The 24258-nt window shown below is 44.8% G+C and overlaps 1 protein-coding gene across 4 annotated transcripts in view; it reads right to left on the bottom strand.

The window, feature by feature from the left end:
• Positions 1 to 20524, bottom strand: part of DDX60 (DExD/H-box helicase 60) — an 85398-nt gene extending 64874 nt beyond the window's left edge. For 3 of the 4 annotated variants that reach the window (XM_027096498.1, XM_027096501.1, XM_027096500.1), the window contains exons 1-8: positions 20408 to 20522; positions 14817 to 14919; positions 14572 to 14641; positions 12711 to 12900; positions 10463 to 10804; positions 8544 to 8660; positions 7477 to 7638; positions 5991 to 6149 (exon numbers count right to left, since the gene is read on the bottom strand). In XM_027096498.1, the coding sequence (XP_026952299.1) occupies positions 5991 to 6149; positions 7477 to 7638; positions 8544 to 8660; positions 10463 to 10804; positions 12711 to 12900; positions 14572 to 14641; positions 14817 to 14820 (1044 nt within the window). In that variant the 5' untranslated portion in view covers positions 14821 to 14919; positions 20408 to 20522. Of the gene's footprint in view, positions 1 to 5990; positions 6150 to 7476; positions 7639 to 8543; positions 8661 to 10462; positions 10805 to 12710; positions 12901 to 14571; positions 14642 to 14816; positions 14920 to 20407 lie in introns of all 4 variants that reach the window. The other variant, XM_027096502.1, reaches the window with a different exon arrangement.
• Between the last annotated feature and the right edge of the window lie 3734 nt (positions 20525 to 24258).

Raw genomic sequence — 24258 nt, 5'->3', positions numbered from 1 at the left:
TTCATAAACCTTTTAATTAGCCACAGTCTGCCTCTGCCTGACAGAACCAAAAACGCCTAGAGCAAAGCTCCCCCGTGGGACCTGGGACACAGGAAAATGCTTTCACTCAAGCGTCAGCAACCCCCATGATACTGTGTCCACCACCTCACAAAACCGTTGAAAACTTCTGTCAGCACAGTTGTGAATGTTCACAAGTATGACCCAGGTACGCATCGATGGACTTGTCTGCACCTGAGCTGCAGCTGCTGACCCGACACCTCTGTCAGCTGTTACAGTAAATACAGTCTATGCACCACCAGCAGAACTAGTCCAACCCATCACTTCTCAGTCACCCTCAGGTCAATCCCCTCCAGGGTCTGCACTGCATCCCCCCAGCCAGACCCCAACCGGGGCGTTTACACAGGGGTCGCCTCGTCTCAGTTGGAAGAGGGTGCCCTCCGCTCAAGATGCGGCCCCAGGGGGACAGGACTCTCCTGTGTTCTGCTCAGGCCACAGACCCAGCCCCTTGGACGGAGACTGGCTGCTCGCTGGCTTCCACTGGGTCCCCTGGAGCTCATGTCTACCAAAGACAGCCCTGAGACGCTGAGGGACTTGCCACGACATTTCCCACTCATCTCGCCTGCCTTCTGAGGACCCTCAAGCCCAGAGGCCCACCTCCGCACCCTCATCAGCCAGCGGGATTCACCAGGGGCCTGAGGACCTCAGATGCCCTCCCACCCCTGGCAGCACAGGGGCCACATCTCCATCCTTCGTGCCCGGACCCCAACTGCATTTTCTAGACCAGTCCTCTGGCACACGCGGCCCCAGGTCTCTCGGTGAGGCCACCGTCTCCCAGTCTCCATGCTGCCGACACGTCCTCTCTGTCACAGACCCCGAAACCTCAGGGCGGACTCCATCACGCTGCCCACCCCACGCAGGGGACCCTTCACTTATTCTCCAACGGGGTCCCCTCCTCACTCACGGACACTCTATGGGAAGGGGGAGGGAGGCGCAGTGGGGGCAGAAGAAGACAGTTGTCTTTTCAATAATATTTGTTATACATGGATCAATGTACAGCAAGTCCCCTACATACGAACGAGTTCTATTCCAAGAGCTTGTTCGTCAGTGCAATTTGTTCGTAAGTCCAACAAAGTTAGCCTAGGTACCCAACTAACACAGTCGGCTATATAGTATGTACTGTCATAGATTTATAATACTTTTCACACAAAGAATACATAAAAAACAAACACAGGATAGTAAAGTGCACAAAAGCACAACCACTTGTAGAGGAACCATGCACAGGACAATGCGTGCCAGACACATGAACTAACTTACGTGACTGGACGTGCGAACACACGTTCACATCTTTGGAAGTTCGAAATGTGAAGGGAACTTACTGTATTATTATTTTAAAAGCCAGGAATTTGGCTTTTGTTTTTCCAATCCCCAAAGTAAGGGCACCTGCCAGTCTAGCCGGAGGCCAGGCTTATGAGGGAGAGGTAGTGCAGAAAAACGGTTTTCACAGACGTTCTTCACCTGATAGAATTCGGGGAGTCCATGAACTTGGGTCAGAAAATTACATTTTTATTTTTGCTAACCTGTGGCAAACTTTGTATTTTCTTCCATTGCAAACCCAGACAAAATACCGTCCCTCCCAGGCAGTAGCTGGGATCGGGCACCAGTAGGGATCACAGATGTTTTCATTATAAGCACTGCAAACATATCGAGATATTGCTGACACTCACCATCCATTGAAAGTACGGTATTTATCTGATTATCTAATGTAGTAACAAAGAAGCACATGTGTTACTATATCACAAACGATACGGTTATAATATTTTGATAACAGTATTTCATCATAACTGATTTCCCTCAGAACCTTATTTGAGGCATTTATATTATTCTGGGCCATAACATTCATCAGATAGCCACAGGGGCCCAGAACAAAAAGGCTAAGAAGCCCTGAAGAATTCCTTTTTGTGTGGTTCTGACACACCTGTCTGCTGAGGATGGAAAAGTGAGGAAGAGGGGACCACAGTGCAGATCGCGGCCTTTCCCGATGAACAAGCACCTCCCCTGCCACCTGGCTCCATGCATGGCTTGACCACAGGATGGAGAAGAGGGGGTGTCCTCGTCACTTCCAATCTATCCTCCTCCCCCGGCCCAAAAGCCTGCCGCCATCCGTCTGCTCCGTCTGGAAGCCCCTCCTGACCACGCTCCTAGGTCCCCCACGTACCCAAGTAACGATGACTTTCCTGCCTGGCGCAGCTTCACCAGCACCACAGATAACTTCAGCCTCCAAGAAGACGATACCATCGACACTTCTCGAATGTCTTGTATCCAGCGATTCCCCTCACCCCTCTGACCCAGGTCACGTTCTCCCCAACATACCCATGCCTGCCATCACCAGGACCTGCTCTCCGTCCTTGCCTTGCTTTGGGCTCCCCCATGAAGCAGACCCCGAGCCTCAACTTTATGGAAAAGCACTAATTTGTGACTGCTCTCAAGAGGCGCCCGTGAGGGGATGCAGAAGTGAGACGGGAAAGAAAAGAAAACCAGGAAGGACCATGTTTTCCAACCCACGACCCCTGTGGACAACCAGAGCTTAATTCCACTGGGGAATTCTGAGAGCGTAGAGCACGTTTCAGGGTTACCTGCCCCGACGTGTAAGGAAGCTGGGGTCTCCTGCACCCAGCCCTCACCTGCCGTCGGTGGGGCATTACACCCCAGCATTTCAGACCCAGAAGATCAAACCTTCAGGCAGAGAATGGCAGGCATTTACAGTAAGATGGGAAGTAAGGGAGAGGGAGAGACGGGCCAGGGAACGACAGTCTGTCTGCCTGCCAAGCCCCGAAGAGGGGCTCCTCACGCCCACCGCCAGCCCATCCTTCCAGCCCTGTGTAATGGCCATCACACTCCTTCACTGATCACACCAGGTCCCCCAGGTCAGCAGCCCCTCTGCTCTCCCCCTGCACGATAGGGTCCTTGTAGCTTGTCTCTGGTGCTTTGTTTCCTAGCCCAGCATTTGCACCACGCCCTTGCAAAGATACGGAAACCTCTTTTCCTGTCTTCTTTTCTATAAAATGGTACAAATCCACCAAGGGCGTCCGCCCCGCCTAAACTCTCTTGTTCCTTTCTGTACATATCATGCCATCAGCTGGCTTCCTTGTGCCTGCGGCCATGTGGTTAGGACCCACCGGACACGGAAAAGTATATGATAACACATACGGGTGCCACTATAATTCTTCTGTCAAATATGTCAAGGGAAGCCTCCAAAGTACCAGGCAGGACAGGGTGGTATGTCCCTCTCAGTAGAGCTTACTCTTCCCCGCCTCCAGTAAATATCTCCCACATATTTCACTGTTCTTAAACTTCCGGGCCTGCTTCCTCGCCATGACTTTGAGCACATGACTTTGTCTCTACTTCACAGAGGAAATTCACACCAGCAAGCAGGAAATTCACACCAGCAAGCAGGAACAGACCCCACAACCTCCATCACGGCCAATCTGTACCATTCTTTCTTCACTCTCTCTTGTAAGAACGGCCATACCCCTCCCTCCATAAAAGGGCATCCTCCACATGCCCCCCCCTCACCTGACTCTCCCTGTATTTTCATCCTATCCTCTCTTAGTTTCCATGATCAGCATTTAGACATGCTCCATCTGTCATTTTAAAAGCACTCTTTCTTTATTTTTTATTTTATATTGGAGTACAGTGGATTTACTCTGTTGTGTTAGTTTCAGGTGTACAGCAAAGTGATTCACTTATACATATAAATGTATACATATAAAAGACTATCCACTCTTTTTTAGATTCTTTTCCTGTATACATCATTACAGAATATCAGGTAGAGTTCTCTGTGCTACACAGAGGTCCTTATTAGTTATCTATTTTATATAGAGTAGTGTGTATATGTCAATCCCAATCTCCCAATTTATCCCTCCCCCCTTACACACCCTGGTAACCATAGGATTGTATTCTATGTCTGTGAGTCTGTTTCTGTTTTGTAAATAAGTTCATTTGTATCATCTTTTTAGATTCCACATATAAGTGATATCATATGGTATTTGTCTCTCTCTGTCTGACTTACTTCACTCAGTATGACAATCTCTAGGTCCATCCACGTTGCTGCAAATAACATTATTTCATTCATTTTCAGGGCCGAGTAATATTCCATTGTACATATGTGCCACATCTTCTTTATCCATTCCTCTGTTGATGGATATTTACGTTGATTCTATGTCTTGGCTGTTGTGAATAGTGCTGCAAAGCACTCTCCATTGACCCAGGTGCCAGCTCTGCCCTTTGCCATTCCCTTATTCTCAGCCTCTTACACAGAAAGTTCTCTCCACCGTTATGTTTTCCCTCCCACTCACCTCTGAATCACTGACACTGACTTTCCTCCCCACCACTCTGCTCACCTGCCTCTTGATTCCCAGCAGCAGTGAGCCCTGTGCCCTCAAACCCAGTCGACTGTGCTCAGTCCTTAACCCCCTACAGCTCTCAACACACCTGATCCTATTAGCCACGCCCACATTTGGAGACACGGTTCCCGTCTCTCAGAGCCATCCGTTCCCCTCTCTCCTCTCCATCCATTTCAGCAGTTCCTTCCCAGCACCTCAGCCTATGTGGGACCACTGCACGATGGACTTTCTCGGGTCTCTGCCCCGGGCCCTCTTATCATCTCTCTCCCAACGTAATTTCATCCACTACATGAACATCCGTGGGCTGATGACTCCCAATCTTTACGTCCAACGCATCCCACTCTGCGGAGCTCCAAACCAGTATTTACACAGCTCACCTGGTACCTCCATCTGGGTATGTCCTTGGACCCTCAAACGCACTCTTTCCAAAACTGAACACACGGTGGCCTCCACCAGCGTCCCGTGGACCATGGCACCCTCCCCTCCCCCTGGAGGCTCAAGAGGAGACTGTCCCCCCGACTCTTCCCTGCCCCCGCCGCTCACTCACTAAACCTGTCAACTCCACACCTCAAATCATGATCGACTGCCCACTGCTGTCCAGCCCTCTGCCCATGCCCTTGTCCCCAACATCAGCACCACTTACAGGCACGGAGGTGACAGTCACCTAACTGGCTTCCCGAGTCCACGTGTCACCTCTCTGATGCACCCTCTGCACTGCACCTGAGACACCTGTTTTGAAATGAAAGCGCCACTGACCTAGAGACCATCCAGCTGCCTCTCGCTGTGCTTGGCATCAGGTTACATCTCCACCCTCCTAACAGCACCTGAAGGGGCCACAGGGTCTGCCTCCGACCCGTCCCTTCCACTTTGTCCCTTTCCTGTGTTCTTTCTAGTCCAGGGACACTCGGTCACACCATCCTCGGCACGATCACACAGGCTGCTTTACCTCCTAGAACCTGGTGTGCAGCCTCCCTCCAACCTGCTAACTCCTACACATAGACTTGGGTTACTTAACTTCTCTTCATTTCTTAAGAGAAGTCATCCTTTTCAGACTGAGTTCAGTCTTTTTAGTATCAGATTCTAAAGCGTCCTGCAGTTTCTATCCCGCAGGAGTAGTTTTAAAAATTCCTTATCTGTCTCTCCCTGCAAAATGTATCTCTGTGGAAGTGCTGGGCGGGGTGGGTGAACACCTTCTTTTCCTGTGATCCACACGATGCACGTGCATTAAACAAATATTTGTGGACCGGCTTCCTAACTGATTGGTTCTAAAACACTTTCCTTGGACATTCTGACTATAAGTATCAAGATCCTTAAAAAATGTCCATTCAAATTGATCCACTAGGGCTTCCCTGGTGGCGCAGTGGTTGAGAGTCCAACTGCTGATGTGGGGGGGACAGGTTCGTGCCCCGGTCTGGGAAGATGCCACATGCCGCAGAGCGGCTGGGCCCGTGAGCCATGGCTGCTGGGCCTGCGCGTCCAGAGCCTGTGCTCCGCAACGGGAGAGGCCACAACAGTGAGAGGCCCGCGTACCGCAAAAAAATAATAATAATAAAATAATAAAAATAAACTAATCAAGAGTATACTTACCATTGTTAAGAAAGTCTGAATGTCCTTAATCCAGCGGGAAGTGATGAATCTGGTACATGCTCTTTGGGAAAGAGGTAAGTGGAGGAGAAATGCCACGCTGAGACAGTGCAGTCTACACCAATCTGTCACCCCCTCCAGGGTGGGGCAGTTCATCTCCACCTGCATCAAATAAAGAAGGTGGGTCAGAGGACCGTGGCCAGGACACCACCTGATGCCTGGGTACCTCAGAGAAGGTGCAGCTGCACCACGTGGGCAGGAACCACACGCTCTTACGCTGTTCACTCTGCATTTTTGCAAAAGTTCTCTTCTTCACATAACACACACGTTGGGTAAGAGAGACAGGGAACCGCCAGCTCAGTAGCAGTTTACATGAAGCAACTTCCTGTGTTCTTAGTTGAGCCCAACTTCACATGAGCTGACCCAGCAGCGCATGACGTCAGGAGCTCACAGGATTCTGCACGGCGGGGCCACACGTGAAATGCTCCATCTCTTTTCTCCCAGGCGTCCTATTTTAAAGGTTATACTGAAAACTACCAGGGTGAGGAAACCGGTACAATCTGAAAACGTACCCAAGTGGAAACAGGGTAAAGAAGTGGGCATATTTAACCTGATGAGACAATGTTTGCAGGGCTGTCCCTGGAACCAGACTGAGGCTCATTCAGTGTGCCTCCACAGGGCCAGACGGGGTCCAACGATGAGAAGCCCCAGAGAGACGAGTGGTTTAGTATCACTTTTGTGATCATTTAAAATGGCACGCCTAGCCATCTACGTTATTTTGCAAAGACACTATTCAAGCAGACCTAAAGGACACAGGAGAAAGATGACGAGCCCTGTTCGTTTCTGAAATTATGAAAGAAAGAGACCAAACTGTGTTTCTCTTTCATAAGAATCTTCAACCGGGGGTTCCCCAGCACTCAGGTTGTAAACAACACAGTACGTGTACACGTGTGTTTCTGAGAGCATGCGTGCACATGTGCAGACACACAGGGATGGCTAGTTGGTTGGCGAACAAACCCACACCAGTCTACAGAGTCTCAATGGCCTCTGTCAGCCCTACAGAAGCTGTGGCTTTAGCATCTGTCCAGCCAGGACAGCAGGAAGCTCCTTGCACAAGGCAGTGGACAGAGTGGAGCTTGGATAAGACAGACAGACCTGGTTTCAATCCACACTGTATTTCATCCTTGGGTTTGACGAATGTTCCCTGGACTCTCTGAACCTCAGTAAGAATCACAGCACCTCCCTTAAACTGCTGTCGTGAAGACTTAATGGCACAAGGCATGTAAGAGCCCAGAACATCATAAGGGAGTAAACTCTCACCAAGGGCCACTTTCTTATCTTCCGCTGGAGGGCTGGACACATTTGACTAAAAATGTACTAAGGGAAACATCTGTGAGTAGAACACCAACCCATCTAACAGCACAACAGATGTTTCAGTAAAATCAAATAAATAAAATTTCACTGGTGTTTCACGGTAAACTTATCATACCTGTTGGATGTTAGCTTTCTGAGCATCAGTGGTCTTCGATCTGTTTTCTAAAAAGTGATGGTATAAACTCAAAGACAAGGAGCACGAAGTAACACAAAGAACTTGCCGAATGTCAGATCCTTCCGGCCACAGTTGCTTAAGCAGAGAAATAGTTTCACATGCCTGTCACGGAAAGAAATTGTAAAATGTCGTGGTATTTAGAAAAATGTTTTCAATCATAAATGATCTTACTAGAAGAACTCGTACCGAAGAGAAATATAGATATGACTACACAAAAACATTTCTGTTTAAAGCAAGAAACAAAATTCAAAATGGGAACATAATAAGTATTTCAATGAAATTATTACGTTTAAATATGTAAAGAGCTCCTATAAATCAATAAAACATCTAAGCCTTTAATAAGAGATGAGCAGATAATTCACAAAATACAAATATTAATAAAAGTGTGCAACCATTTTAGTAACAAAAAGGACAATTAGATAGCATATTTTTACTTTCAAATTAGTAAAGTATATTTTAAGGATAATAGCACTGGAAATCATGTGACGTGTCATTTCTCTTATATTTGCAAATCAGAGTATACATAGGCACAGAGTTACTGCAAAGTTATTTGGCAATACATATGATTATCATTATGTATGTTGATACTTTCTGATTGACTATGCAAGTTCTAGGTATGTAGGTTAGGTAAGTTATACAAAATGTGTACCAAGATTTATGCTCCAAGATGTTCGTCACAAAGTTATCTGTTAAAGCCAATTTTCAAACAATTTAAATGTTCAGCATTAGAGAAATATTAGGCATCCAGTAAAAATAAAATTTATGAATAATTTTTCTGATAATCGGAAAAAGTGGTGTATTAAAGTCTGTTATTGATATGTTTGTCTGTTAATATTATTATAGTGATAGTAATTTCCTGGTTTGACAAACGTACCTTGGTTACATCAGATCTTAACACTGGGGGCGGAAGCTGGGTGAGAGGTATATGAGAACTCTGAACTATGTTTGCATTTTTTTAGTAATTAAACAATTCATTCAAATCAAAAGATTTTTAAAAGTTTCAGTACCTCTTCCATCATATCTTTCCATTTTAAATTTCCAAAAAGACGTCCTAATGCTAAAACTCTACATTCCTTCAATTGCTTAATCAGGGTTTTATAAGCATTCTCAAAGTGCTCTTCATTCTGCAAAAGGAAGGCAAGTCACATAAATCGTCATAAATAATATATCACATTACTTTCCAACTAAAGAAAATCATATATTGAAGATAATACTGTTACAATATGTTTCTAAGTTAAAAAAAAATACACTAATGTAATTACAGATCATCAACAATGCTTTTAAAGCCTGCCTGTCTTCGCCAAATTAATTTTTGTCAAGGTCCATTTTATTTTTTAACAACTTCATCAAGGTATAATTAACATGACACAAAATCCCCTCACTTTAAGGATACAATTCAACGGCTTTGGGTAAATTTACAGAGTTGCGCAACCATCGCCATAATCTAATTTTAGAACATTTTCAATATCTCAAAAAGAAACAATTTACCCATTTAATGCACTAGATTTTATTAGAAAAAAATTCAAAGAGACACAGAGAGAATAGCATAACCGCCTTCCCCAGGTAATGAACATCCAGCAACAGCCATTATCAACATGCATGGCATTTTTATACACATTTCACACAGTCCTCAAATTGATCAATGAAATCACCTCTTTAAGGTGAGTGTTCAATAAACTAGGAAATAAATTATTTACCAGAAATAAAATCCTCCATTAAGAAATGTCTTTCTTGAGAAAAGACTAGCAAGGAAGTTTGTAGGGACTCTTCAAACACAGATTCAGAAATTGCTCTAACAGAATAAAAAATGAACGGATTACAGGACCTCCTGTCACTACAAAAAATAATTTTTTAATTAAAAAAAAAATACACACACAAGGCTGTTCCTACTCACAGCAGGCAACCAGAGTTGGAAATAGTTTAATGACTGAAGTTCTAACGAAAGCAAAGTAAACTATCTTATTGGATTTTGTGACAGCCATCCAGATGTGGCCAGTGCCACGAGGGGTGTGACCCTCAACTCCAAAAAGTGAAAATGTTAACTGACACAAAAATCATTTTGATGATATATAGAATTGTCTTCACATTCTAAATTCCCTATAAGTAGTGAAAATTAGACAGAAACCAAATTTATTTCTAAAATTGGTGAGCATTTTTGAACTCCCAAACATTCAATACAGTCATTACCAATTATACCAATACAGCAAAATAATAAGATCAGAGGATTAAAATTCTAAATACTTTGAAAATTCTATTAATGATTTAATGTTAAGAAATAATTTTATTTCAGGGACCTCCCTGGCGGTCCAGTGATTAAGACTCCATGCTTCCGACGCAGGGGGCACAGGCTGGATCCCTGGTCGGGGAAACAAGATCCTATGTGCCATGCAGTACGGCCAAAATATTTTTTTAATTTTTTTTTTAAATTGTATTTCATCAACTTTCACCATTGTTTTCTCATGAAAAGCTACCATATTCACCATCATTTCACTAGTATGTGGACGCGTGTCTGGCCTTCCTAAGTGGAGATGGACGCGCATGCCACGCTTAAGCACCGAAGTGCTGGGGTCAGGCTGCCTCTTTTAAAATCCAGGCTGTATTACTGGATTTGGAATTGACAATGGGCAGATTATTTGTTCAAGTATCTATTTCATCATCTGCAAAACACAGACAACACTAACACCTCCCTCACAGGGTCACTGTGAAGGTTAAATAAAATGACTCATGGGAAGCACCAAGCACTACTGTTATGACAACAACTGCCCAATAATGACTGCATTTTTGTTTTATTATTATCATTTCTATTTTTCTACACCTCTCTGTTAAACCTATGATAATTTCCATAAAAGAGGGAGAAATCAAACTGAGTCAAGTAATGCAGAAATTTCGTGAAATTCTAAAAGTTTGTCTTTTAGGTGCAAACTACCTTCTGGAAAATCAACTGGTGTTTGTACTTGCTCGGCATAAAGTACGCGTAAAGTCGAAGGACATCGGATGCTTGGCCCGAGAAGAGCACGGCATTGACATTCATCGCCCAGGACTGCATGATTAAAAAGTTGAAAAGGTGTACTTGTAGATGGCTCAGGCTTTCATCGGCAACGATCAGAAAATATGGATAACTGTCTTCCAAGAAACTTTTCCACTCTTGTGAGAAGCACCCAGAAAAGTCTGTTCGGACATCAATGTTGGTATTATGCTGAAGGTGGAGAATTAACGCCATTCTCAGAGGAAGCAATTCAGGGATGCTGTTGTATGCATGTTCAGCATCCTGTGGGGTAGACAATTTTGAAATCATCATTTAGCCGTCTACTAGTTTTGCTGGTTAACACATACCATGAAACTCATTAAAGGAATAGGTTCCAACACAGTCGTATTCTGTTTTATAGTCAGAACATAGACCCTCGATCCTTGACTGTCATTTTGCAGATACATGCCACAAATCACAATTTGGGTTTAAATACATGTTACCCCTTTAACTCACACTTTCCCTTCCCATTCTAATTCTTCTCCTCTCCAATCTCACTTCAAAAAGAAAAAGGAAAGAAAAATATGTAAAAGCAAATGGTAGCTATAAAGCGACCATAGGGAAAGCTGGGGTGGATCGCGCTGCAGGGATAGTCCCAGGTCACCCGGAAGTAGCACCGGTTTTTATCAGAAGCCCACAATTCATGCATTGCTCGCAGGCAGTCAGCAAGGCTCAAATATCTAACAATAATATGGATCACAAAAGAACTGAACAGACATGCACTAAAACCTCCAAGAATAACACACTTGTTACCTTTAGGGGTAGAATGAGGAGGTGGTGATGGTATGATACATACATGTATTTGAAACTGTTAAAATTTCATTAGTTATATGCACATTCAAATCAAGGAAGACCAGCTATCTTCCCTTGGATGTGTTTACTTCAGAGCAAATAAGAACGAAGCAACATTGGTGAGTTTGATCCACCTCTGGGCTCAAACAAACTGGGTTTTTTTGGTTTTTTTGTTTTTTTTAGTTGCTGGAGTAGGAGTTTATTAATTTATTTTTGCTGTGTGGGGTCTTCGTTTCTGTGCGAGGGCTTTCTCTAGTTGCGGCAAGCAGGGGCCTCTCACTATCGCGGCGCGGGGGCCTCTCACTATCGCGGCCTCTCCCGTTGCGGAGCACAGGCTCCAGACACGCAGGCTCAGTAGCTGTGGCTCACAGGCCTAGTTGCTCCGCGGCATGTGGGATCCTCCCAGACCAGGGCTCGAACCCACGTCCCCCGCATTAGCAGGCAGACTCTCAACCACTGCGCCACCAGGGAAGCCCCCACAAACTGTTGAGTTTTGAAGACAGAGGTGGACCTACTTGGAGTTGGGAGATTAGAACCCGGATATCAGCTCAGTCGCTTCCGAGGACACCCCTCCCCCTCCTCCAGGGTCCTGTGTGTCCTCACAGGAAAGCTCTATGAGGGCAAATAAAAAATAATCCTCTACAAATGACCCAATTTCATTCCTTTTTATGGCTGAGTAATATTCCATTGTGTATATGTACCACATCTTCTTTCTCCATTCGTCTGTGATGGACATTTACGTTGACCTGGCTATTGTAAATAGTGCTGCAATGAACACTGGGGTGCATGTTTCTTCTTGAACTGGGTCACCTGTAGAGACGTGGATGGACCTAGAGACTGTCATACAGAGTGAAGTAAGTCAGAAAGAGAAAAACAAATATCGTATATTAACGCATATATGTGGAACCTAGAAAAATGGTACAGATGAACCGGTTTGCAGGGCAGAAATAGAGACAAAGAAATAGAAACAAACGTATGGACACCAAGGGGGGAAAGGGGGGAGTGGGAAGAACTGGGTAATTGGGATTGATATATATACACCAGTATGTATAAAATAGTTAACTAATGAGAACCTACTATATAGCAGAGAGAACTCTACTTCACTTTGCTGCACAGCAGAAACTAACACAACATTGTAAAACAACTATACTCCAATAAAAATAATAATAATCCTCAATGTAGTAATTTCTGAATACTGGGATCCTGGGTCACTTTTTTTTTCTGTTATTCCCTTTAAATTTGCTGAATTTTTATAGATCTACTTCACTTTGAAATAAGAAGAAAAACCTACTTATAAAACAATGTCATTGTAGTCTCAGTTCTCAAATCATAGAAAAGAACCCAACTGTCACGTTACCTTGAAGAAGACGACGGCAAACTGTCCTCCTTTATTAATTAGATCCACAAGGTAGCATTCCACCAGGTAAAAGAAGTGCAGGCCCTGTTCAGGCCGCAACGATTTCTCACAGATGTATGTCATCAGCAGTGAGTCTCCATCAATCAGAAAAAACTCAGACTCAACAAAATCATTCAACAGACTGTCATAACTAAAATACAAACAGTGAAAATGAAAAATTACACGAAGATGAAATCAGGCCCCAAAGGCAGCAGCTTTATTATCATTATTATCTTCATATCATTATCATCAATAGCTTGATTTACTGAGTAATTCTTTCACGTTGGTCTCTACACTGACTTGCCAAAGACACCCGCACGCATGAGTGTTCTTCACAGGAGGAATCAGCATCACCTCCGCTCAACAGGGAAGGAAACTGAGGCTCGAAAACAGAGCACGTTATCTAAGGCCAAAATGTGGGCCGGACTCAGGGACTGAACACCTGTATCTGAATATAGACCTTCCTGCTTCATCAATCTCATCCTTTCTAAAGAAGATGTGGCACACACATACAATGGAATATTACGCAGCCATAAAAAGAAACGAAATTGAGTTATTTGTAGTGAGGTGGATGGACCTAGAGACTGTCATACAGAGTGAAGTAAGTCAGAGGAAAACAAATACCGTATGCTAACACATATATATGGAATCTAAAATTTAAAAAAAAAAGGCATGAAGAACCTAGGGACAAGACGGAATAAAGAATAAAGACACAGACCTACTAGAGAATGGACTTGAGGATATGGGGAGGGGGAAGGGTAAGCTGGGACAAAGTGAGAGAGTGGCATGGACATATATACACTACCAAACGTAAAACAGAGAGCTAGTGGGAAGCAGCTGCATAGCACAGAGAGATCAGCTCGGTGCTTAGTGACCACCTAGAGCGGTGGGATAGGGAGGGTGGGAGGGAGGGAGATGCAAGAGGGAAGAGATATGGGAACATATGTATATGTATACCTGATTCACTTTGTTATAAAGCAGAAACTAACACACCACTGTAAAGCAATTATACTCCAATAAAGATGTTAAAAAAAAAAAAGAGAATTACTGTAGAGGGAGGAGACATGGGAACATATGTATACCTGATTCACTTTGTTATAAAGCAGAAACTAACACCAGTGTAAAGCAATTATACGCCAATAAAGACGTTAAAAAAAAAAGAGATTACTGTAGAGGGAGGAGACATGGGAACATGTGTAAATGTATAACTGATTCACTTTGTTATAAAGCAGAAACTAACACACCACTGTAAAGCAATTATACTCCAATAAAGATGTTAAAAAAAAAGAGCGAATTACTGTAGAGGGAGGAGGCATGCGAACATATGTATATGTGTAGCTGATTCACTTTGTTATATAGCAGAAATTAACACACCAGTGTAAAGCAATTATACTCCGATAAAGATGTTTAAAAAAAAAATACATGGAAATTGTAAGCATGATTTCGAGAAGATTGAATAAATGCTCTCAAATACGGGAAAAAAAAAATCTCATCCTTTCATAAAATGATGGGTTCATTGACAGCCATGGACAACAAAGCAAGAGAAGACTGTTTCCACCGACCATCCAACAGCTCTAAAAGTTCTGTGTTCAACAATCTCATATATATATATATATAAAATACTATAATACATATACTAAGATAAATGATAAATAGATTAGATATGTGGAGAGATGGAAGGACGGATGGATAGATAGATAGATATAGACAGACGGTAGATGATAGATAGATGAAAGGTAGATAATCGCTTCAAGGCCAATCCGATACACAGCAAATAAGATGTAGAACTTTATATCTCTTAATTTATTACTACAACACTCACTCAGCTTCTGCCATTTCATCCAAAATCAACTGTGACATTTTCTCCAAAAGCTTCAGGTACTTTTCTAAACCTAAAAAAAGAGAGAGAGAAAGAGAATGAATTATTTTCAATCAATTCTTTTTAAAAGAGCTATCATTTACAAATTATTTGAGAAAGAAAAAAGTCATAAAGTTAATTCTATTAAATCTGTGTAGCTTGCAGAATCATTATTTTACAATTTATAAATATTTTAAATTGAAAATTACCCATTCTTGCCACGTGCCTCCAACCTGATGGAAAATATTAAATATAGCAAATATCCTTTACTGTGGTACCTCTAAGTGGCAGATGCTAATGAAAACAGCAGACCTACAAAGAAAGAAAAATTAGAAATGAATTATTCCATCAACAAACGGTACTGAATGACTATTGTGTGTTAAACAAAACTTAAGGCACTGGGAATACAAGAATGAACAAAAGTCAAAATGCTGTCAGTTCCCATGAAACTTAAAATTTACCAAGAAAGATAAATATCAATCAGATAATCATACGAACAATGGAACATTGCAAATGTGACAAAGTCAAAAGGTCAGTGGACACTTCCCTAAAGAAGCAATGCTTGAGCTGAGTTCTGAAGGATAAGACGAGATATAATTAAACAAAGGGGTGGGGTGGGTAGCACTGCAGGCAGAGAGAACCCAGAACACCTGGCGCAAAAGCCTTGTGGCAGGAAAGTGTGTGGATGGTTCTAGGTCCTGAGAAGAAGCCAGCCGCGCTGGAGTGCAGAAACACAAAGTCATGCAGAGCCTCTGATCGCATGTTTGTCATCCTAAAATCCACTGATGGATTTTAAGCAGGTAGTAATGTGATTGACTGTGCATCTTGGAAGATTACACTGGCTCCAGTACAGAGAATAGATGGGGTGAAGCAAAGACCCCGCTAGTGAGGCGGAGAGAAAGCCACTGTTCTAGAGCAACGGTAGTAGCTGCATGTAGTGCAGCTGCACAGTAGTTTGAGGCACATGTTCATCTCAGATACTCAGAAGGTGAGTTTGACATGATGAGGTAATGGATCAGCTACGGATACAGAAGAGGAGCCCCTTAGGATTCTACCTGATGCAATCGCATGCAAGGCGAGGCTGCTCCCTGGGCTGGAAACCTTGGGATGCGGCCAACGTCAGAGAAAGATCCTAAGTTCATTTGTGGTCAGCCTGGGTTCGATTTACTATGGGATATGTCCTGTAAGTAATTAAATGTACAGGTCTAGAGATCAAACACGAGGTCTGGGCTAGACCTCAGTGTGAGAGCAGTTTCAGTATTATGGTTAAGTGAGGCCACCGGTGTGGATGAAGGCACTTGGACAGAGAGACACAGCATCAGCAAAGACAGTATCAGATACACGAGATGAGATGGGTTAAGTCACAGCATCCCAGAGGTTCACGGGTGCCCTTAACGTCTCAGGACTTTTTTTTTTAAATCGTACTCCTAAGACAAAATGAATACCTAATAGTTCATGTATTAAGCAGTGAGCTCCAAACAAATTAAGTCCTAACACCTTCATTTGAAAATATAATGCACATAAACTGAAAGAGATGATACAGGTTTTGAAATTAAGTAACAATGACTAATGGGACATGAGTGCATGCTGGGCACTGGGCAGATTTTCAACCACAGCTATGTTGGCAGAATAAAGCCTCCTTCATCTGACAGGTAAGGGACTCCCGGCCTGTTCCCCAACCCTCACAAGAAGCTTTCCATATGAAACTTTATCCCAAACTGGTTCTCACCTAAACATCACACAGAATCCACAATCATTACGCTCAGTTCTCTCTCATGTAAGGGAGAAACATGCTAAGTAAAATAAAACCAGCTACCTATCATAATAACCACGAGTGAATATGTATAAAACATTAGAATCGCTCGACATTTAAGGGGGAAGAAAAAAAAATACGAAGCCAGACGAACAAACATGATTCAAGGACAGAACAGTCCTTAAAAAAAAAAAACTCCAGTTAGAGTTCTCAATAATGACAGTGACATTAACTAATAAAATAGTAACAGGTTGCTACAGTAAAACAAAAAAGTAAATGCTCATAAAAATTTTAAATACAATTTCAGAAAAATAATTTATGCACAGAACAATGGAATGGGCATGCTGAAGTTTCAAGTTAGCGGATCTAGGGGTTAAAATCCAGGAAATTTCTTAGAGGAGAGAAGAGAAAATCAAAGAGATGAAAATAGAAAAATTACTAACATATGGAGGAGAGATCAACAAGTTCTAAGTCCATGTCACAGTAATTCCAGTCACAGAGAAGTACGATTGCAAAGTGGGGTGGGGATAAATTAAAAGTAATCAAAGATATAATAGTTAGCATAACATAACAATATTAGGCCAGAGTTAAAGAAAAATATACTTTTTTAGATGGAAAAGTTTTTCCAAGCACTGAGCAGAAATAATGGCAAAAGAGAAAACCATGCTTACACACAGCTTGTGAAAACCGAAGAGCTCCAGGAATACAGAGAAAGACAGAAGCACCACAAAGAGGTGTAAGGCAGATGTGAGCAGAGGGAACATGGGCGCTGCCAGCAGGACGCCAGGCTTCTCACCCCAGTTGTGAACATACTACAGTTGAGGTAAGTTACGTTCTCTGTCTCACTTCACTCATCCACTCATCGGACAATCATATTACTTCCCCCTGGCTGTGTTTGCAAGCCATTTAAAAGTATGAGCTGATGCATACAAATGGATTAAAATAGTACCTGGCACACAGATACAACACATCAAAATGAGAGCATTACTGGATGTCTTGATAAAAGAAAAGAATACTTTCAAAGTTCTGAGAGGAAAATGTTTTGAACTAAGAATTCTGTATCCAAACAGTCATTCAATTCATCAGGAGAGGGAAAAGACAGTAGTACTAGACATTTAAGAAGTCAGGGGCTTCCCTGGTGGCGCAGTGGTTAAGAATCCGCATGCCAATGCCGGGGACAGTGGTTCGAGCTCTGGTCGGGGAAGATCCCACATGCCGCGGAGCAGCTAAGCCCGTGCGCCACAACTACTGAGCCTGCGAACCACAACTACTGAAGCCCACGTGCCTAGAGCCCGTGCTCCGCAACAAGAGAAGCCACCGGAATGAGAAGCACGCGCACCGCAACTAGAGAAAGCCCGCACGCAGCAACGAAGACCCAATGCAGCCAATTAAAAAAATTAATGAAAAAATTTTTAAAAAGCAGTCGGAAACCTCACCAACGACTCATCTTAAATGAAAATTTATTTTAAAAGATAGTACAGAAAATTGAAGAAAAAAGATAAAGAGGACAATCAAGAAACATTGAAATTATGTACGGTCCACGAGAATTAAAGGAAGCTAAAAAGAAAAGAGGATGCATGACACTTCGAATTTTGAGAAGTATCCATTTCAAGCAGGAGTCTTAATGATATGGAACTATGTTTCCCAGGCAAAGATAAAGACTGCCTACTATTGTACATAATCATAATTTTGTAAGTGCTGCTAACTGGTTTTCCATTTTTGATTCAAAATAGAAACAAATCACAAGAATTAAAGTCATAAAATACTATAAATTATGACAAAGACTTATAGTATGAAATTCATACAATGAGCCAAATAGGGAGGTTCATACATGGGGAGGCTTCATTTCTGTGAGGCCGGGGGTAACCCAGCTCACAAACAGAGACAAAAATGTAGAACTGGGTGGTTCCAGTTTACAGCTTCCAGTAAACAAATCGATCTCGGCATTTTTAGGTGGTGACACAACAAAAATAGAGGCAAAGAGCTGTTTCCATACAGAACTACACCAGTGTGGAAATACTCCAGCGGCGGGGCGGGGGATCTTAAACCTGAATTTGATCAAATCTCTGGTAGCAAGAACTGTCACTTAGAAATTTAGAAAACAGAAGAACATCTTAAATGTTAAAATATGCCAAGAGGACTAGGAGAATCACTACAAGACAAGATTTAAAAAAAAAACAACCGGGGCTTCCCTGGTGGCACTGTGGTTGAGAGTCCGCCTGCTGATGCAGGGGACGCGGGTTTGTGCCCTGGTCCGGGAGGATCCCACATGCCGCGGAGCGGCTGGGCCCGTGAGCCATGGCTTCTCAGCCTGCGCGTCCGGAGCCTGTGCTCCGCAACGGGAGAGGCCACAACACTGAGAGGCCCGTGTACCACAAAAATAAATAAATAAAATAAAATAAATAAAAATAAAAACAACCCGGCTTCCCTGGTGGCACAGTGGTTAAGAATCTGCCTGCCAATGCAGGGTACATGGGTTCGTGCCCTGGTCCGGGGGTATCCCACATGCCGTGGAGCAACTAAGCCCGTGCACCACAACTACTGAGCTTGCGCTCTAGAGCCCATGAGCCACAACTACTGAGCCCACGTGCCACAACTACTGAAGCCCACCTGCCTAGAGCCCGTGCTCCGCAACAAGAAGCCACTGCAAAGAGAAGCCTGCGCACCGCAAGGAAGAGTAGCCCCCGCTCGCAGCAACTAGAGAATGCCCTTGAGCAGCAACGAAGACGCAACGCAGACAAAAATAAATTAATTAATTAAAAAAAAAACAAAAGAAAAACCACCACCAATATAAACTTTCAAACAAAAACCCCCAGCTTATTAAGAAATAAATTGCAAGAGGATGAAAGAAATGGTAACAAACTTCCAAACACAGTAGTGTCAGAACCTTGTTTGGGTTCTGATTTTAAAATCTTAAATTGAAAGAAGGGGAAAAAAAAGAGGAATCGTGGACTACACGTTGAAGGAGAGACAGCCAGAGCCAGAGTACACGGTCCAGGTGATGGTGGAGCACGCGAGGGGACCGCTCCTGAAACAAGGCCTGCAGAGGAGCTGACCCGCAGTGGGCAGGACTTGAGGGTGGCCTCTGAGACCCCAGCCTCCCCGGTGTGCCCCGCCCCCCATAACCTGTCCCCTGGGCGTGGGCAGGACCTGTGACTTTAGTGGGACAGCGTCTCCCCTCATGGGGGTACATCTGCGAGACTATCATACACAGGAGAAAGGAGATTCTCCTGCTGGCTCTGCAGACCTAAAGCTGAGGCTAAGCCCCTCAGCGGGGTCTCTACAGGCCAGGAGGAGCCTCCGGCCAACAAGAAACAGGGAACTCCAGCCCCACAGCTGCAAGGAACTGGATCCTTCCAGCCAGCGGACGCCTTCATTCCAGCCGGGAGACGCAGGTCCGGGGCTCAGCCCCCTGCCTGGACTTCCCATCCACTGAAACTCTTAACACGGTGAATTTCGACGGACTTCAGCCACTTAAGTGGTGATCATTTGTTGCACAGCAATAGAAAACGAATGCGTACCCCTTGACCGCGAATACTTCGTTAAAGAAATAAATAAATTCTTACAGCGCTAAGCCACTGAAATGTAGGAATCACCTAGGAGACATTATGAAAATGCAGACTCTGATTCTGCAAGTTTGGTTTGGGTCCGAGGCTCCGCAGGGATGAGGAACCTGCTTGGCGCTGCCCCGTCCAGGGCTCACCGGCCCTGCCCGCCTCTGACGCGCTTTGGTCTCCCCAGTAGCCCCATGCCCACCCTTTCTCCGAAGAGGACCCTTAGTGCCTGAGCACTCGTCTCCCTCCTCAGACCTCAGCGCTCCACGCCCCCGCCCCCGCCAGCGCCCACTTCCCCCTTGCAACTCCGGAGCTCTGCGACGCACCGCCCTCCGCAGCATCGCGCATCCCTCGCCCCCACCCTGCATCCCCTGCGCCCAATGCCCGCGCCGGGCACCTCCCCGCCCATCAGGTCAAAGACCTCGAGCCCCTGCGAGACCGCAGCGCCCCGGGACCCGCGAGACGCCCTCACACCCTTTACCCCGGACCGAACCTGGAGCCGGACCCGCAGCGTCTGAAGAGCAGCTGAGCGCACCGCAGAAAGGCAGGAGGGCGTGGAGCGTAGAACCGGTGTAGGGGTCGGACGGGGCGGGGCGGGGCGGGGCCCCCGTAAGGCCAGAGGTCCGGGAGACTTTCGGTTTCCTTTATCGTTTGCAGGACTTCAGTTTCAAGTTTCGTTTCACCGCGCTTCAGTTGTGTGAGCTGGTAGGTGGTTTGAGCATCCTTCCGTCACAACATCCAGCAAGAGGCAGCAGAGGACTTTGGGATTTGGGCATGAAATAGAGGGAAATGAAGCAGAGAAATCCGGGACATCTATCTAAACAAGATAAAATCAAGAAGAGGCGGAATTAGAAATAGGTGAAATGTGTCCACCTAAAAAATGTTCACAACCTAGAAGTTGAGAGTTACGTTCTACTCGATAGGAATTTTTAGGACTTCAAGCCCAGGAAGCAGCATCTCAAGAAACCCTGAGAAACTGCTCTGAGGAGGTGAGGGGGGCGGAGCCAGATTACATAGTTTTTGCAAGAAAGGGCAGGGAGTCTGAAGGTCAGAAGATTATTGTTAATTAAGGAAAACCAGATATCCCAAGTTAAGGAAATTAGTGCTTTTCTATATATGGGAAGATGCAAGAGTCTGGGCTCACTGAAATCATTCCTTTGATCTGCACCTCAGCTCTCTGGGGCCAATGTTTTCACATCCTGAGTTTCCGCATGGCTCACGGCAGGGAGTGGCTGCAGTCTGATGGCTCCTGGATGGCAGGTATTCTTTTCCTTCCTGAGTTCCCTCAGGGCTCACCGGCTCACTTTGGAGGGCTGCAATCGCTGATGACTGTGACGTTCTTTGTTTAATGATGTGTCAGGAAATATTCCATTTCTCAAATGTAAGGTACTGTGGAATCTGAAATTCCACCTTTATGCAAAAAGAAAAAAACCAGTTAAGAACGCGTGAACTTGGAGTTTCTGTGATGAGAAGCTGAGAATTACCGTTCTGTGTCAACTATATTTGGAGCTTTCATGGACCGAGAAACATCTTTCTGTGAAATCGAAAGCGCAACATTCTCACTGTTGTTTTTTTTTGCCGCACCAGGTAGCTTGTGGGATCTTAGTTCCCCCGCCAGGGGACTGAAACCCAGGCAGTGAAAAGACAGAGTCCTGACGGCTGGACGGCCAGGGAATTCCCTATTTCTCACTTTAATTGATGTTATTTTTACATAATTTCTGCTTGTTGATGTTTGCAGTTGCTTACTGTGCTCACATGCTTAATTTCATGAACTTCATGAACGCCATAAATGTGCAAATACGCTGGAATTCCAGGAAGTGGTGGGTGGGGGAATCTTAGCAACAGTGGGAAGCCAGGAGCTGCTCTGTCCGCAAGAAAAGAAGAGAGGTCCAGGCTCTCACTGATCCACAGGGGAAAACAGACAGATGGCCATTGACTGGAGAAAAGGGCAGGGGCTGAGAAGGTAGACACTTCTCACAGCCATCAGGCTTTTATTTATTGATTATTTATTTGCAAGTTTGTGATGTGTTTCTTGTGATGATAGTGAGAAAGAAAACAAGAGAACCTGGAACTTGACACCTGACTGGTCTAAAGTGACGCTCCGTTTGTGTCCCTCCTTCGCCAAGCTCTCTAAGGCACTTGCCTGGGGCCAGCTGGGCAATGCCCCTCCCTCCTCCTGCCCAAAGGTCAGTGTCCTGACTCCTGACACCCATGAGCTCAGAGCAAAGGTATCAATACTTTGCAGGATGGACTGAAGTAAGGCTCTGGAGCTGAGGAAATGATTGGTACTTACCCAGGGGGCTCGGAGGGTCCTTACCAGAGGGAGGTGGAAGCCACCTTCTTTTTGGCATGGTGGCCTCTCGTGGTCTACATGCACTGTCTACACCTCTTCCCCTCCGCCGAGTCCTTGAGCCCCTTTATTCCAGATTTGCCTTGAAACTGCTCTGTCAGACACCAGTGATGAGTCATTGATTGAGAAATCAGGATAATGGTCCTCTGGTCCACGATTCACTGACTTCTCTCTCTGAAATTTTTGAAAGATTTCAGCCAATCTCTCTTTTCCTAAGAGCCTCTTCTCCCTCGGTTTCAGTTACAGTATTCTTTAGATCTATTTCTTTCCCTCCCATCTCTTGGGATTAATGGAGTGATCACGTAACAGTTGCTCAAATTAGAGCCTGGGGACTGCTGTTGAATCTTCACTCAAATCCCAGTGAACTTGAGCTCCTAACATGGATGGAATCTGGCACCTCTGTGCTGCCATTTTCCACAGGCCAGTGAGGGCATCACCACTTCTCACCTGGATGGCTGAAACAGCTCTTCCCTGCCGGACTGCAGTCGGTCCCTCCATCCCATTTCCACCTGCTGCCAGGGTCACCAGTGAGCGTGGAAAACGGAGCCTGTCCGGTCCCTGTTGAACACACGCCAATGCTTCCTCATTGCTTCTGGATTAAAGCAACCTACTAGTCCTTCCTCTTTGGGGGCCTCCAACCATTTGATAGGTCTCCTTCCACCCGCCCTCGAGTCAGGGGCCACAGCCAAGCGCAGGACCCCTGTCCTGGACAGACATGATTGACAGGTGGCTTGTCCCATGTACTCACAGCCCCGGAAGGAGCCAGCCCCCCAGGCAGGGCACACAGGCCAGGACCGGGGAGCAAAGTCACCAGGTGGGACTGTAGAAGGCAGACTTGGTCATAACCAGAGGGTGGGGTGACCCTGGTTCCCTTGGGAAGTCGTGATTGCTTGCTGAAATAATCGTGCTGGTGGTCAGGGAGTGACAACTCCTGGGTAAATGCAGCTGATCCGGAGGACAGAGGAACTGGCCGGGGTTGGGGGGGTCGGGCATGGGGGTATATCTGCTCTCACCTGACAAGCCCCCCCAGAGAGCAGGTGTGCCCCTGGAGGAACTCAGGGATCCCTGGGAGGCTCAAAGATGTCGAGGATGTCAAGGCAGTGAAGCTTCCCCAAAATATGGCACGTCAGCACGTGGAGCATCTCAGCTGGATGGCAAGAAGCAGAAAGGTCACTCCAACCACCACCTTTACATCCTTCCCTGAAATCAGGGGATACTCCCCCCCATCCCCCAGGACCAGAGGACAGAGGGCATCCTCATCACCAGAGATGGGGAACACAGGGCCAAGGAGGCAGAAGGCTGTGTGAACTCACCTGGTCACTTCTCACCTTCTACTACCCCAGCCCAAAAGCCCTCTGTCTTGCCAATTCTTCACATACTTATTGTTTCTTTGTCTAAAAGGTATAAAATCTTCCTGCTCTGCATGCACCCCTATGTTCATAGCAATAGCCAATACAAGGAAGCAACCTAAATGTCCAGCAACAGAGGAATGGATAAAGAAGGTGTGGTCCATATATACAATTGAACATTACTCAGCCATAAAAAAGAATGAAATATTGCCATCCGCAGCAACGTGGATGGACCTAGAGATTATCCTACTAAGTGACATAAGTCAGAGAAAGACAAATATCATATGATATTACTTATATGTGGAGTTCTAAAATATGACACAAATGAAGTAATTACAGAACAGAAATAGACTCACAGACATAGAAAACAAACTTATAGTTACCGGGGGAAAAGGGGAGGGATAAACTGGGAGATTGGGATTGACATATACACACTACTGTAAAACATAAAATAGATAATAAGGACCTGCTGTACAGCACAGGGAACTCTACTCAATACTCTGTAATGGGCTGTATGGGAAAAGCATCTAAAAAAGAGCAGGTATATGCATATGTATAACTGATTCACTTTGCTTTACGTCTGAAACTAACCCAACATTGTGAATCAACTATATTCCAATAAAAATTTTTTTTAAATCTTTCTGC

This window comes from Aethalodelphis obliquidens, unplaced genomic scaffold (assembly GCF_003676395.1).
Source record: "Aethalodelphis obliquidens isolate GAN/ISIS:26980383/991018 unplaced genomic scaffold, ASM367639v1 scaffold103, whole genome shotgun sequence".
Classification (NCBI taxonomy): Eukaryota; Metazoa; Chordata; class Mammalia; order Artiodactyla; family Delphinidae; genus Aethalodelphis; species Aethalodelphis obliquidens.
This window is presented reverse-complemented; position numbering and strand designations above follow the sequence as displayed.